At 46.4% G+C, this 15,607-nt stretch overlaps 2 protein-coding genes across 3 annotated transcripts in view; both read right to left on the bottom strand.

Annotated features, from left to right (window-relative positions):
• The window catches only part of BEND5 (BEN domain containing 5), a 48,752-nt gene extending 34,567 nt beyond the window's left edge, over positions 1-14,185 (bottom strand). Inside the window, exon 1 of one of the 2 annotated variants that reach the window (XM_043877226.1) lies at positions 13,759-14,185. In XM_043877226.1, coding sequence (XP_043733161.1) covers positions 13,759-13,984 — 226 coding nt within the window. In that variant the 5' untranslated portion in view covers positions 13,985-14,185. The remainder of the gene's footprint in view (positions 1-13,758) is intronic. The other variant, XM_043877227.1, reaches the window with a different exon arrangement.
• The window catches only part of AGBL4 (AGBL carboxypeptidase 4), a 1,406,543-nt gene that overhangs the window by 241,104 nt on the left and 1,149,832 nt on the right, over positions 1-15,607 (bottom strand). The window lies entirely within an intron of this gene.

Raw genomic sequence — 15,607 nt, 5'->3', positions numbered from 1 at the left:
GGAATGGAGCCCCAGATGGTCAAGCGTAGGAGTCCAGGCCTCAGTGTGAAACTCAGCTCTTCTGTGACAATGTGAGGAGTGGGGACTGAGGCCCTAGCCACACGATCGCAAGTGTCTCCTCTATAAAGAAGTGTGGGGGTGACCGCAACGCCCCACACACCACACAGCACAGCACATCAATGAACAGGATGTGAAAACTGGTATGGTCAACATGCTCAGAACTGTCTTACTTCCCTAAGCAAAAGGTGGATGAAGATACTATGATTAAAAAAAAAAAAAAAAAAGAAAGAAAGAATGACTTCAGAAAGGTACAGAGTGTAAGGAAAATGCCCAGGAAAAGATGGTCTTTGTTAACAATCTCCTGATCGGAGATGAAAATGGCCTTTCCCACTAGTGAAAGAGCAATCCTTGGGTTCTAGTTTCACAGAAAGGCTAGTTCTTGTTCTCTTTGTACCTACATTTTATAGGTGGGTTAGGAATGAACAGCAGCAGGGGAGGTGGTCTTTCTAAAAGAATAGCAGCTCCCCTCCTATAAACCATTGTTCTTTCTTTCTAAATTAAAAAGCTGTTAAAAGTAAAACCCAACGAAAGTGCTTCAAATGAAGTTATCCTGAAATGGGATGGGTGGGTGTTTTCATAAGTGAAGAAACAGAAACGGAGAGAGATACAGAGGATGAGAGGGTGGTGTCAGGACTTCTGAATGTGTTGAGGCAAAGCTCCTGGGTTAGTCTTCAGTTTGACAAGTTCAAGGGCAAAAATGTGAGATGTAGCCACCAAACTAGAAATGACAAGCTATGCTCAGCCTCCCTGAGCTGAAACTCTGAAGCTCAGAATCATGTTGGTATGGAGAGAAGCAATCCTTCAGACGCACAAAACTGGGCAATATTTGAACTGAGAGCAATCTTCACATCATTTCACTCAACACTTTCAAGATGGAGACGAGGTTCCAAATGGTAAATCCATGCACCTGTCCACTAAACCAGCAGGCCCAGGGATACAGGAGGAGTAGGACAGGCAGGGTTCCCATTCTGGAGAGTTCATGCTTATACAAGGTCACAGAAATTAGGGCTATAATATGAACAGGGTGAGAACTCAGACCTTGTAACCAGAGTTCAGCACTTTTCCTCCTATGCCTCAGCTTAATGTTTACTGAGAATTTACACTTGCAGGATCTAGCTGGGGCTTTGGGCCACTGAGAATGAACATTGTTGGGGACACTAGATAAAAACCCGCAAAAAAGAAAAACTCTCTGATAAGACTGAGAGAAGATCTCAAATACTGAGTTTGAATAAGGGGACAGTAACTGCTATAGGACCTTGGGGACAAGGGAGATCACTTTGGTCAGGAAAACCACAGCAGGCTTTGGAGAAGAAGTACCCTTTGAGCTAGACTCCTTACTTACAAGGTGGTCTTGGGTAACTTACTTTACTTCTCTGATCCTGTTTCCTCATCTGTGACTTGAAGTAAATAATTCCTACTCACATTGCCAGGATGCCCTGAAGATGATCAATTCTGTGTGTTAAGAACCTGAGTGAAGCGAATGGCACTTGGACTATCAGCAGTCATAAAAGGACAGTCATTTAGGGATGGCAAGAGGACGGAAAAGGATAGAAATTAAAAAAAAAAAAAGTAAAGACTGCAAAAGCATTTAGACTGGAATGGTTACAAAATGGTTCAGTTATAGACAGGAAGAGAGGTAAGAAAGGAAGTTAAGATGGCTGAGCTTGGAGAATAAACGGCTTTGAATGCCAAGATAAGAAGCACTAAGGTTCAGCCTGCAGGTGTGGGAAAGTCAGACAACCTGGATTCCAAGTCCAGTTCTGCTAGGTTGTAGGCGTGAGAAGTCAGGCAAGTTGCTGTGTCAGTGAGCATTACTGATCTCTTTCTGTAGAAATGGAGATAGAATATTGGCTTCAGGTGGGATCAAATTAGCCGAGTAAATGTGCCTTGAAGGCAACAGAGCCCTGTCCTTACAGCACATGACAAAATTCAGCAGAGCCTGCTGCTGGCCCAAGGCTGCTGCAGGCTTGCACCAAGAGGTGGAGACCTGCCCAGCCACCTGGCTTGAGGAAGGTGACACCTGGCAGAGCTCTACTCCCCATATGGTGACAGAAGTCCCACTCCCATCAGCTATGCCCAAAGCTCCATGCTCTTGCATCTAACTGGAATGCGTCTCCTTTCCTCTCTGTCTGAAAAACTCCATCCAGCCTCCACTCAGCTCTTCTCTCCTTCTTCAAGGTTCCACTACATCTTGCACATACCTTCTCTGTAGCCTGTTTTCTTATTATGTTGCAGTCATCTGCTTTGAGGTCTACCTTTCCCACTGGGGTGTGAATAACTACAGTGCAGGTCCCATATCATAAGCCTGGTCATACAATATAGGGACTCATCAAAAAATGTTTAATGAAAGAATAATAGAAAGGAGCTATGCCAGTAAGCATCTGAAAAGATGCTCAAAATCCTCAGTCATTAAGGAAAAACAAATCAAAAAGAATACAATCAGATATACTTCATACTGAGTAGGATGGCTACAATCAAAAGAAAAAGAAAAAAGAAAAGAACAGAGGGTAAGCATAACAAGTGTTGAGAAAATATGGACAAATTGGAACCCTAACACATTCCTGATAGGAATGTAAAATGGGGCAGCCAATATGGAAAACAGTATGGTATTTTCTCACAAGGTTAAAAAGAATAACTATAGGATCCAGCAAGTCCATTCTTAGATATATACTCAAGAGAAATGAAAACATGTCCACCAAAAGCTTGTGCACAAATGTTCATAGCAACATTATTCATAATAGTCAAATGGGGAAACAACCCATTGTCCATCAACTGATGAATGGGAAAAAATGTGATATATTCATTCAATGGGGTATTACTCAACTGTAAGAAGAATGTATCGATTCTTGCTATAACATGAATGAATCTTGAAAACATTATGCTAACTGAAAGCAGCCAGACACAATGGCCACATAATGTATGATTCCATTTATATGAAATGTCCAGGATAGGTACATCCATAGAGATGGAAAGTAGATTAATGTTTTCCAGGAATGGAGGGGGAAGGGGCAATGAGAAGTGACCACTTAACGGGTAACAGGGATTTCTTTTAGAGTGATGAAAATGTTCCAGAATTAGATAGTGAAGATGGTTGCAGAACACGTAACTGTACACATTTTAAAATGGTTGAAATGGTGAATTTTATGTAATGTCAGTTATATTTCAATTAAAAGATAGGCTACCACTTTTAGAATGTGTGTTACCTACCAGATACCACTCTTTTCATATACTACTATACTTCCCAACAACCCAGCAATTAAGAACTAGCTGCAATTTTCCCATGAGAGAAGAACTGAGACTCAAAGAGGGCCTAAAGCCACCCAGACAGGAAGGCACAGAGCCAGGATTGATCTAGATCTCTTTGCCTCCCAAGCCCAAGCTCTTTTCTCTCTAAACACATGCCTAAAATACAGTAGAGCCATATTCATAAATGCTGAATGAATGAATGATGACTCTGGATAAAGACATCTAAATTCGTCAGCCTGAAGTTCAAAGCAGAAGATCACTTTAACACTTGCTCTCCTGACAAGACCCCTGTGGCCTCAGAAAATTCCCAGACAGAAGTAACCATTACCAAGGACAACAGAATGAGGCTGGCCAGACCCCAGGGCTTGAATGGGTTCTTTAAAAAGGTAGGATGAGCAGTACAGGAAGATGTGAGTGACAGGACTCAGTTCCAGAAGGGAGCAGAAGCTGACAGTTTCCCCAGTCACCTGTCCCCTGACCTGGTCCTGGCTGCCCCAGTGTTTGGCCATGGGGATCCCGAGGCAGCTCTGAGAGCTAAGTACCTCCTGGCTCCATGCTAATGCTCATTGGTCTTCTCCCTGAGCTGTGCTCCCTGGATGAGGGTTTCCTGGATGTGCTCCCTGGATGAGGGCTCAAGAAGATCTAAGGCCTTCACTTGTCCTTTTCTGGGGTCAGTGGACATTCATTGACTCTTGTTCTGGGTTGAGCACTCTGCTAAGAGGCCAGTGTCTTTCAGATCCTTACAACCCAGGATGTACCAAGAATTTCAACCAGAATACAAGGTTTGACTTTCAGAGAGATGCTGGCTCATGTGGGGCAAACCTCCCATCTCCAGGTCTCCTTAATCCTCACCCTGAGCTAAAGGTGATGCCTCCCATCCATTCTAGTCCAGAGATTACGGAACACTCAGTGTCACTGTGAGAAGTGGACGGACTGGTTGGGAGAGGGAGGCCCAGCACTGAATAAAGGCAGCCTAGTCTTGTGAATTAGGTGGTCCTGGTTTGGAACTCCAGTTCTGCTACCTGCTGATTGTGGGAATTCGGGCAAGCTACTTCACCTGTCTGAGCCTCACTTTCATTATTTCTAAGGTCAGGATGATAAACTGTTTTCTAAAAGGTGATGCTTATAAAACACCAAGCACAGTGCCTTTTTTGTCCAAGGTGTTCAATGAATAGCAGCGATGAGGCTGTTCTGTGGGTTATGTGCTTGGCTTTTATCCTTTGGCACAGAGAACCACTGCAGGCATCCAACACAGATTGAGACATGATGAAGGAGATGTTTCGGGAAGATTAATGTGGCAGTGGTGAGCAAGATGGATGAGGTGTGAGGAGGAGACTGAACATAGGGTGACAATAAGCTATAACTCTTGACTGGTCACATTAATGAAGGTGAACGATGGTGTGGATCATCTAAGACAGCAGGTAACTTCATGCGGCATTTTAACATGGCTTTGGAGTCTGTGTCTGGCTTTGCATTCCAGGAAACCACAGAAGAAATTAGCAATGGACTCAAAGGGATGAAGAAGACTCTCTATAGTCAACCCACCTATGCAAATGCTCCAAACTTAAGACCCAATAATCAGTTTCAGTGTAAACAGAAATAAACATGTAGCCTCTGAAGAGACAACCTTCTTTGACTCTGACTTCCTGATTGTTTTGTTTCCAGGGCAAGAAAACCACCAAGGATTTAGGCATCAACTATCTCCTCCTCCTTTCCAGCTTCTGCGGTGTTAGCTAACCTCATTCATCCATTCAACAAATATTGAGTAAGCATCTACTATGCACCAGGCCCCATGCCAAATTCTTTACTAACATCAATATATTTAATCCCCATGATGATTCTTTTGAAGCAGAAACTGAGGCTCAAAAGTGAAGCAGTTTGCCTAAGACATAAACTACTAAATATCAGAGCAAGAATTTCCAGTCACGTCTGCATGACACTTGGACCATTTCTATTACCTAATTATCCTATAGGAACAGGAGAAAAATTACCAAGTTGTTGTAACTTCCTCAACTGAACTAAAAGGCACATATAAAATGATGAGAGTGTCAATATAATCTCCCAAGTGCCAGCCTTTTTCCTAAGCCCATGCCTACATCCAGGAAAATGTTGTGATAAATGCCCAAATTCAACTTAGCACAAGTGTGACTCAATACCAACCTCCTGAACTCCAAGCTTACCAAGACCACCAAGCCCTAAACAAACCCCCCAAAGAGCCCCTATTCAAAGCCACAAAATGTAGTAGAAGCTGCTCTTCAAAAATAGAGAACTTGGTGTCTGTCATTCATCTAAGAGGGAGAAACATCCCAATAAACTTACCACTATTGGAAAAAAAATGGAGGCATGGTAATGAGCAAATAGAGTTTTAGAGAACAGGCTGGTAGACAGGAAATCCCATGCAGGTCTGTCTTCAAAAGTGAAGAGACCCCTGGAGAATTAGAAGTACAATTACAATGGGAAAGGCACTGTCTTGGTTTCCATTTTACATAAAATCATGCTGGATAATTAAAAGAATCAAACGTCAGAGTTTAATATGGTGTGGGGTTGTTGGTTATAATGAAATTCTGAAAGGCTAAACATAAACCATTTCACATAGGCTTTGTCTTGCTTTAAAAAAATACTGTATGCCAGTTTAAAGTTCTTCAACTGTATAAAAACCCTGCAAAGTCTATGTTTGCTTCAAAAACAGACATGCCACAGAAAAAGCATGTATATTTCTCATTCTCTGGCCTCTGTTTCTATAACATCTGAGGCAGACAAAATTCCCAAGTTTCTAGGACTGTATCTAATCAAGACAACAAGAAGATGAGTGCCCTGCTGTGGTAAAGCAGAAAGAAATCAAGAGACAAGGGTTTGAGGCATGGCTTTGTAACTCACTCGCCGGGTGACCGGTCACTTCCTTTCAACTCTCTCTTCTGTAAAACAATGGGGACTGGACTAGAAAACCTCAAGAGACCCTTCCAGCTGTGTGATCACTGGACAGCCACAGGGAATTCCACATCTCTTTCTCTTCTGTACAGTGCTGGGTAAGAGCAGATGATCCCATCCCTCCAGGTGGGCCTGTCTGAAGAAGTGTCCTGAGGAGTCCATGCAAAAAGGGAGAGAAGAACTGACAGCCAGGTTTTGGTAGGTCTCCAGGCTCTCACTATCAGAGCCTCCCAGGCCTGGGCACAGGGTTAGGGCACGGACGAAACTAGGAACCTTCAACCTGCTGACTCATCTGTCTAGCTACCCTCATGTGCTTCACCAGGCTGCTGCCGGGGTAATAAGTGGCCCCACCATAGGGTCACAGGCGGGAAAAACATGGGGTGAGATGGGAATCCTTTCATGCGAAAGTCAAGCCCCAGGAGGATTCACAACACACACAAGTTAAATTTTAACCCTGTCTGCTCCTTGGTCCTCTAAATCGTTCCTTTGTACCATAAATGGTGGTACCCACACACTGAGCAAGCTGTTTTCTCAACAGTGCTTAGCCATCACAGTCCTTATCAATTACCTACCTTTAATGAGTACCTACTATGTGCCAGATAACTTCCATGTCACCTTGCTAATAACACAATAATATAGTGGGCAAGTAGCTCACGACTATCTCTATGTTTGGGCACCTGAAACTCAGAGAAGTGAAGTAATCTCCCTAACGTCACACAGCTTGTAAGCAGAGTCAAAATTGGAACCCAGACTGCCTGATTTCAAAGCCTATCTTCTTTCAGCTCTCTAATACTTCCTACTTGATACCTAAGGAAGTGACCTGGGAGAGAAGCTCATCTAACCAATTCTCCTATCAAAAGGCAGGAGTTCATTCTGGAATGTCCACCTTCCCCGACAGGGAGCTCATCATCATGTTGGAAGCAGTGTTCACCTGCTCTTATTATAGTCCTCCCACCAAATCCTATAAATTCCAGTCTCTGGACCTAATTTTGCTTCCGGGACCCCAAAGAACAGGTATGATCCTTCTGCTACTGGGGCAAAATTCAGATATCCAAAACTACCAAAATACCACCCCGAGCAGATTCTGTCTTCTCCTGCTTATATATTATTTAGCTGTCCTATCCTACATCTCACCAATAAGCTCAGAGGAAAAAGTGGTTGCTATGTAGTTATAAGAAACAAAAATAGGCTTAGATCTAGGATACAAAGCCTTCGCTCCTCATTTGATTTCTAGAACACCCATCTCTCCTGTTTATCTTTTGATTTTAGTGCATCTCTGGCTGCTTCTTCCCAGTTGTCTTTTGGGGCTCTTCTTCTTTAGCTGTGCCCCCTAAAAACTGGTGTTCTAAAGAATTCTGCACCATTCCCTTCCTCTGACCCCCCTCTCCCTCTGTGACCCCACCACGCCCATGGCTAGTGACGTCCACACTGGGATCTTCAGCCCCACTTCAGGGCACTCTCCTAAACCTTGGACCACATGCCTAATCCCGCTCCTAGAGTATCTGCCCAGATGTCCCATGGGCCCCCAAGATTCATCTTGTTTCAAACTAGACTCATCATCTCCTCTTCTAACCAACTACTCTTCTAGTGGGATCAGAGCCCAGATTACCACATCATCATCACACACATCACCACAACCAGGCAGTTCCCAGATCCTATGGCGTCTCCTTCCTTAGTCCATCTCAGAGCCAGCACAACCACTGTAACCTCAGTGTGGGTATCATGCGCTCTGACTGCCCTGATCACAGTTTTCCATAAGCTTCGTGTATATGGGAAGACCTTAGCCCACTGCCTGGCACCTACAGCAGTCACTAAACGTTTGAGTAGCTTTCTTCTCCTGGGGTAAAACAAGAAGCCCTGTCTCACAAGGATGTAGACAAGAGTATGTATATGGTAATTCCCAGCACTGAACCTGGAGCCTGGTGAGTACTAAATAAATATTTAGTGAATTGGTCCTTGAAGGCAAGAAACAAAGTCTGTTCCTCCTCCTGTGTTTCCCTCCAGTGTCAGACTGACCATCTAGTGTAACTCAAGTGCTGGGGAACTAACATGAACCACAGAAAAGTTCTTCAGGGCATGGATGCTTTTTTGGTAGCATTTTAAAATGAAGAACACACATCATCTCTCTCGAAGGAGCTTATAAGACAAAGCAGGTAGGCACAGTGGAAAGAGAATAAATCTTGGGAGCCAAAGATCTAAATTTGAACTCTACTTTTCTGGTGTGTTTTTAAAAATAAAAACCAGTGTGCTCTTGAATAACAAAAACAACCAAAAAGAAACACTCAAAAGAGCAAGACCTCAGCTTGCATGGGGCAATTTTTTCCTTTCATCCAGTGAACCAGAATTCTGAAGTACTCTGCAGTACTTACTATTTAGTTGCAACAAATACGTGGTTCTTAAACAAGACAAATCACATCAGAAGGAACTTTCAATGGTTAACATTTCAGTAGAATCAGCAACAGATGACAACAGGCAAGTTCCAACCTTCGCTCCAATGTACATCAGCAGAACATGTCAAAACTTAAATTAAAAGTTTTCACTTGCTTTTTTTTTTTTTTTAAATAAATCCTTTTGTTGGCAGTCTCCCACTGATGACATGCAACAATCTTTGCATATGAAATCGCCTAGTCCCCTGCTTCGCTGCTAACTTTGTAGAAGTTCCAAAGCATTTCTGGAGCAAGTGATCTATTTGGATCGACAATGCCAAGCTGGGACCTGAGCCCTGAATGAGCTAAAATTACCAAAGCAAGAAGAACGTGGCTTTGGAAGCTATTTCCCCCAAGTGTGGGGTTTCTTCTAGTCAAGGGAGAGATACAGAATGTCGACTTTTTCCAGATGAATAAAGTTGAATGAAACCTCCAGAACTGACTGCAGGTTTCTGCTCTGAAACAAACTGCTGCTACAGAGTCCCTGTTCTCCCTGCTCCTTCTCCCCAAGCATAACACATGCACCTGACTGCCCAAAGCTGGTGAGTTCAACTTGGGCTGAGTGGAGTTGACTACGTGCCGGGCACTGCAGGTGAAGAGAAAAGGAAGGCAGGTCCCTGTCCTGGAGGAGTTCACCGTCTGGTAAGAAGACAGACACAGTCACGACTAACCAAAACAGGACACAGAATGCTAAGATAAGTGAGGAACAGCCAAGTCAAAGGAGAGCTCCAAGGAAGGAGTGTCTCCCATGGGGACAGAGAGCAGAACAGGGTGCTGCCAATGCATTTGTCCATTCCTCTATGACAGCCCTCAGCTCACAGGACTGCAAGCACCCATGTGTCTGCCCTCCCCACTCAAAGTGAGTTCCATGGGCAGAGGCCCATCTGACACAATGATTAACCCATCCTAGCTGACTTGAGGAGTGCCTGAGGGTGGGTTCTCAAGATGGCATGAAATACCATCTGTAGCCTAGAGGAAGCTGCAGAAATGAGGTGGCACTGGGGCTGCTATGAATGCCCAGGCTGAGAAGCTGAAGTTCATTCAGTAGGCAATGGGGAGCTACAGAAAGTTCTACCGAGTAGTGACTTGACTATGTCTTAGAAAATTATTCTGGCAGCAATTTGGAAAATAGGTTGAGGCAGGGTGATCAAGCAGAAGACAGCTATGCTGGTTTAGATGTAAAAGCTGGTGCAGGCCTGGATGTGGGCAGTGGGGATAAAGTTAGAAAGCTGTACAAGATAAACTGCAAAGCCCCTCTAGAATAGGCCCTTTCTCTGGCCTACAGTGCCTAGCTTCTCTCTATTTAGGCCATACATCGGGCCCCAAGACTATCCTGAGGATGGTGCCCATTTTTTTCTTTGTCACTCCGACAGACAGAAGCCCTACATGGCAGGGCCTGAAAAGTTAACGTTTGGTCTCACCTGGGTTGTGCTGCCATTTCAATCCCAGGACCTCAGGCTTGTGGGTGCCTGGAGCATTTGCTTATTACAGCACAGGGCCTGGGGTATGGGAAGCAGTAAGGGGACAGATGACAACAAAAGGAATTTAGCACACCCGAACAACAACAATGCAGCAAAAGTGCCTGGAGAGAATGGCATAGCATTTTAAGTCTCGGAGCTTAGAAAAAACCAGTTTTGGCCCTGTTTAAAAAAAAAAAGAAAAAACAAAAATTCAATATCATGAGCCCCAGGAGGAGACTGGATTGCAGTTGGATAATGGTTTAGTTCTCCAAATGGGTTGCTCTCACTTTCACAAGCTGTTTGGCAAGTAAATGAGAGTGACGAATGAGACCGCGTCCAAAGGTGAGCCAAGTCTTGAGTTATGCGAACCAGGAGGATGGGCGCTCTTCTGAGATTTCCTGAGGAAGATGTAACTTAGCAGGGAGGAAGGTGTGTGTGCTCTGTAGGAGGGAGGCTGTTAAGAGAAGAAGAGAAGAGCAGAAGGGGCTTGAAAACTCAGCGCTAAAAACTGCTCTTGAGCTCAAAAACTTGCTTTGAACTGTAAGCTTCATGGACAGTTCTTTTCTCTTCGTTTATTCCTTCCAAGCTTGCTGTGTGGCCGATGGAAGCATCAGCTACTTGACAAAGACTTCCCAGTGGGCACCTGGCACTGGAAGACCTGGGTTCTGAGTCTGGCTTTGTCATTTGCAGCTATGCAGCGGCAGAGGAGTCTCTAAGGCTCAGAGTCCTCATTGATACAATGGAAATGGTAACAACAGCAATCTCCATCAACAGGTTTCTGCAGAGGACTAACAGAGATAATGCACAGGCACAAAGCAAGACTGTCAATAAAGACAGTGTTTGTTTTTTCCCCTTGAACTGAAATCAAGGCTATATACTGAGGTCTGACACACATGGAAACCATGGTGTAGACCAGCACATGTTAGAAAATGCCAAGTCCCAAAGCAGTTGGCTTTGACATTTCCTGGATACAAGAAGAGGTACACTTGAAGACAGCTCTGGGTTGGCCTGGGCAAACAGTAATGAAACAGACTTCTCACCAAAAGCCATAAAGTAGCCCAAAACTGCCCCCCTGAAACATCGCTTTTGATGTCAGAGAGGGATTAATTACTCATGGCTAATTGACAAAAACATAGCCTTCTCTGCCTCCTGCTTGAAGACTCACCTCCCCACATCAGGTCCCACAGCACACTTGTATTTACAACTAGGACATGCCAGAAGAAGAGCTCTTTAAGACGAAGTCACTCTAAGCAATTCTCAGAGCCTCGGCATTTAAGATGGGGTTTCAAGACACACAGGAGAGTTCTTCCAGGATAAATGAATTCCCAAACCCACCCTGGCCCTTCCAATCAGATCTACAGCCAGAACAGCCCCAGTTTAAAAATTAACCAGCTGACTGGAATTCTAAATATGGTCTAGCCAACCTCAAGTTCTTTCTCTTCTCCCTGCAACCCCCTCCCCCGCCCCTTTTCTCTCCTCAAGGGAAAAAAAAACCAAAAACCTGAAGAGAGGTGGGGGAAAGTGCTTTTCAACTCACTTTGCTCAAGTTGGCACCACGCTTTTTCTCTGGATCTACTCTGTCAGTTTCCAGATGTTGCCTAGTTTTGTGGGGTTTTTTTTTAATTGCTTGTTTTTAATAATCCCAAAGATTTATTTCCAACTTGGAAGGATGAACAGTCTATACATTCAAGATTCATGGTCCTCAGACCAAAGATGACACTGTCTTACTTAAAAAGACTTTTGTCAATTTTCAAAAATCAGAGTCTGTGGGGGCTGCCGTCTCCCCCAGCAGCCTCTCTACAGTGCCTGAAGAGCCAAGCACAGTGTTAATATTTACTGAATGAATAAATGGATGAATGAACAATCTCTCAAAGAGGAAAACAGCCATCACACACTAAAACATGAACATACCACTGACTCCTTCTGACATATACCACTTCTCTCCTAGGGCCCTTCCAGATCTAAGAGTGTAACAGAAGCATCAAGAGCATGCTTTCCTTTCTTATAGTCAAGGGGAAGCAGGGGTTACAACCTAGTTATAACTTCCTCAGGGCAATTCTGTACTCCTGGGGGAAAAAAATCTCCACATCCCTTCCCTCAGGTAATTAAAATCAAGCAAACAAACAAAACAAAACCTAATCAGCTATAAAGGTTTCCCTTTTTTCTGCATACTTTCCTTCATTCTGTTTTTCTGGCCCCAGGCAGGCCCAGGTGTTATGGGTGGGTTTATACCACTGTGCCCCAGGGCTTGTCAGAGAGGTGGTAAGGACACAGTCCTGCCAAAAGGGCCCCAGGTGCTCATCTGTTTCCAGCTTTTCTTCCACTCAACTCTGGCAAACCTACTTTTCAGAGGCAACAGGGGGTGATGGAACGGAACTTATCATGAACTAGAGCTCGAATGTACTGCTAATTTGCCACGAGACCCTTGGAAAGTCACTTCTCTGTTTCAAGCCACAGTTTCCTTACTTGCCAAATTTAAATACGATAAATGCTGAATTAATCTTTTAAGCTAAATGAAGAAAGCTAAGGAAGTTGGAAAAGACGGGAAAGGTCTCAAACTACGAAATACCAGCAGTATCAACTCACCCCTGGTCTTCTCTTCGCACTGGAGGGCAGGGTGGCTTACTGTCTGCTCACTCTGAGGTGCACCCTCCTTACTTACCAGCAACAGCTAGAAGGCTGCTCCCCAAAACAGAAGTGACACTTTCCTCTTCTACTCCTGTCTGTACCCAAGCCTCCTAGAACTGGCTGCGAAAGAGGATCTGCTGACTTTACAAAGGAAAAGCCGCTTCAGTATGGCAGGAGGAACTTGGTGAAGGAGGCGAGGGGGCTGGTTCCTTGTCCAACTCTAACTGAACCTCAGCATTCTCACCTGGCAAATGGGGATGCGCCACCTGCCTTACCTATTTCTCAGGGCCCTGGGAAAGCAGGAATGGGAGGTCTAGTCTTATCCTGGCCCTGAAGGAGGAGGCTCCCCGAGGAGCCTTCTGGGAGACTCAAAAGGGGTGTGGAGGCTAAGGGATGCTAAGTACCACTAACTCTTTACCTCCGCACCTATTCAGGGAGGGGCAGGAGAGAGGCACCCAGTGCCCAGTGATCAAGGCCTCTTCATCCCATCCAGTGACCGCCCAGATGGGACAAGGATGTCATAGCTCTCCTCTGTGAAGAGGGACTCCCACCTGGAAGACTGACGATATCAAGCCTTGCCTCCTCAGGCAGTACTGCGGGCCTTAAAGGGAGAGACAGACGGCTAGCGAAACTTAAGGAGACGGAAACAGCAGAGAGGGAAGGAAGTGAGACAGAGGGAAAGAGAAGGTGGGCAAGAAATGAAGGTGCAAACAGGCAGAGAGAGAAAGGGAAAGTGAAGTAGCCAGAGAACAGAAACAGAAAAGAGTGGGACAGACACAGAGACGTGGAGACAGACTGACAGCACGCGAGTTGTCCGGGAGGCGGGGAAGACAAAGGGGACCATCCCGTATTTTTAACTGGTCTGGCCTTCTACAGACACCCCGTTCCCCACAAAGAGAAGCCTATGGGACGGGAGGAGGGGGCCGGAGCGAGCAGCGGCTCCCCCCAGCCCCCTCCCCGGCTCCCGGCCCCCGCCCGGTGCCCGGGTCCCTCCCGGCCCCCTCGCTCACCTGCCAGCGCCAGGATCTGGGCCTTGTGGAGCAGCAGCGCGCCCCAGTCGCGGGGGGCGCGCGGGGGGCTCTCGGGCCCAGCGCCCAGCTCCTCCGGGCCGCGGTACACGGCGTACACCTTCTGGTTGTCAAAATCCAGCCGCGAGCGGGGGCTGAAGTCGCGCACGCACGACACGGGCAGCGCGTAGCAGACGTTGTCCTCCAGGAACCGCACAAAGGCGTACATGGTGGGCGCGGGGGGCGGGCCCCGCTCGGCCGGTCAGCCCGCGGGGCGGGCGCGGAGATGGGGACCCGGCGGGGGGCGCGAGCCGCGCGGCCGGGCCGGGGGCGGGGGCGGCTCCCCAGGGCCCGGGCTCCCCCCGCTGTTATTGTTCCTGAAAGCCCCGCTCTGCCAATCGGCTGCTCTCGCCTGGGCGCGGAACCGGGAGGGCGGCGGGCGGCGGGCGGGGGGCGGAGGAGGGGGTTTGGAAGCGCACCGCCACTCGCGAAGTCAGACCCGAGCAATCACAGCCGGAGTGCGATTCGCACAGCGAAGGGGAAAGGGCCGAGAGACTGCATTGCAATAATGATAATAACAATAGCCTTGCAGGAGGGGAAAAAAAAATGCATTGACTAATCATCAGAGTCGCGCTGCCTGCTGGATTCGTCGCTTCAACAATCGCGCTACAAACCACATTGCATGACAGCAAAACTGCACTGCAAAGGAGGAGAGTGTGAACGAAGAAATGCAGGGCGAGGGGGCAAGCTTGTTTGGATTCCTAAGTGTAAACTTGCACTTGCACTTGCAAGCAAGCAGAATTTTGGAGTATTTCAAATAATTCTCAGCACTCCCCTCAACTCCTTTAGTTCGCTTTTTTTTTTTTTTTTCTTTTTAGCAGAAATGGCCAGCTCCCCTGTGGGGAGGGTCAGTCAGCTAGAAATATTCCCCCTGTGTTGCCAAACTAGTTCTGACCAGAAACTGGGGCTTATCTGGGATTTCCAGTTGGACCAACTGGCTGGGATGGTGGAGAGTTTGTCAAGGGCCCCTCTCAGCTGGAAGGAGCAGGGTAGCCTCTCTCCCCTGTAGTCTTGCAGCAGTGAGGACCCCTCCACAGCATGCCGGTCTCTAAACTGGGACCTGCTGGAATGAGCAGGGAGGCGAGGGGTGCTCTGGGGAAGGCAAACCCAGGGCTAGCTGGGCATTTCTGGGGCACCTCGAGGAGTTCAGGAACGGGACTCTGTGGAACAGCAGTCTTTGCTCTGTCCCTAGTGTCGCAGGCAGAAGGGAACCTGGAGGGGCTTGTGTCCCCCAGAAAAATATGAACACCATCAGCCTAAAGAGGGCTGACTGGGGCTGTTCCTCATAGGAACCTCATCCCACATCAGAGGGGGTCAGCATCCTCACATCGAGGCCTCTGAGAGGGTGGGGTTTGTATCCAGTGTGGCTGCTTATATTCCCATTGCCTAGCACAAACTTGGCACTTGGTAGGGGCTCAGTGAATTTTGGGTGGAAAATAATAATAAGTAAAAATCCACATTCACCCAGCCATCCAGTCACACCCATTTATTCAAGCAACCAATATTCATTGGGTATGCACCACATGCCAGATTCTGGGCTAAGGGCTGGTGGTAGAGAGAGGAGAATACACAGGATAAACACCTGGATCTCTTGCAGTGTTAGACAGTGTACAAGAGCTGGAGTCTTGATTTTCGATTTCTGTGCTGAAATTAGGTTACTATGAATAACCCTCCTCTGTCCTGGAAACACAGTCTGGTTGGAAAGTATTAAGAAAGTATAAGTAATTATGTTATAGTGAGAAAAGTGTTCTCATAGAGGAATGTTGAATGGAGGTGGCAGACTGAATTACAT

This window comes from Cervus elaphus, chromosome 20, assembly GCF_910594005.1.
Source record: "Cervus elaphus chromosome 20, mCerEla1.1, whole genome shotgun sequence".
In the NCBI taxonomy this organism is placed as follows: domain Eukaryota; kingdom Metazoa; phylum Chordata; class Mammalia; order Artiodactyla; family Cervidae; genus Cervus; species Cervus elaphus.
The sequence above is the reverse complement of the archived record's forward strand: the minus strand, read 5'-3'. Positions and strand labels throughout refer to the sequence as shown.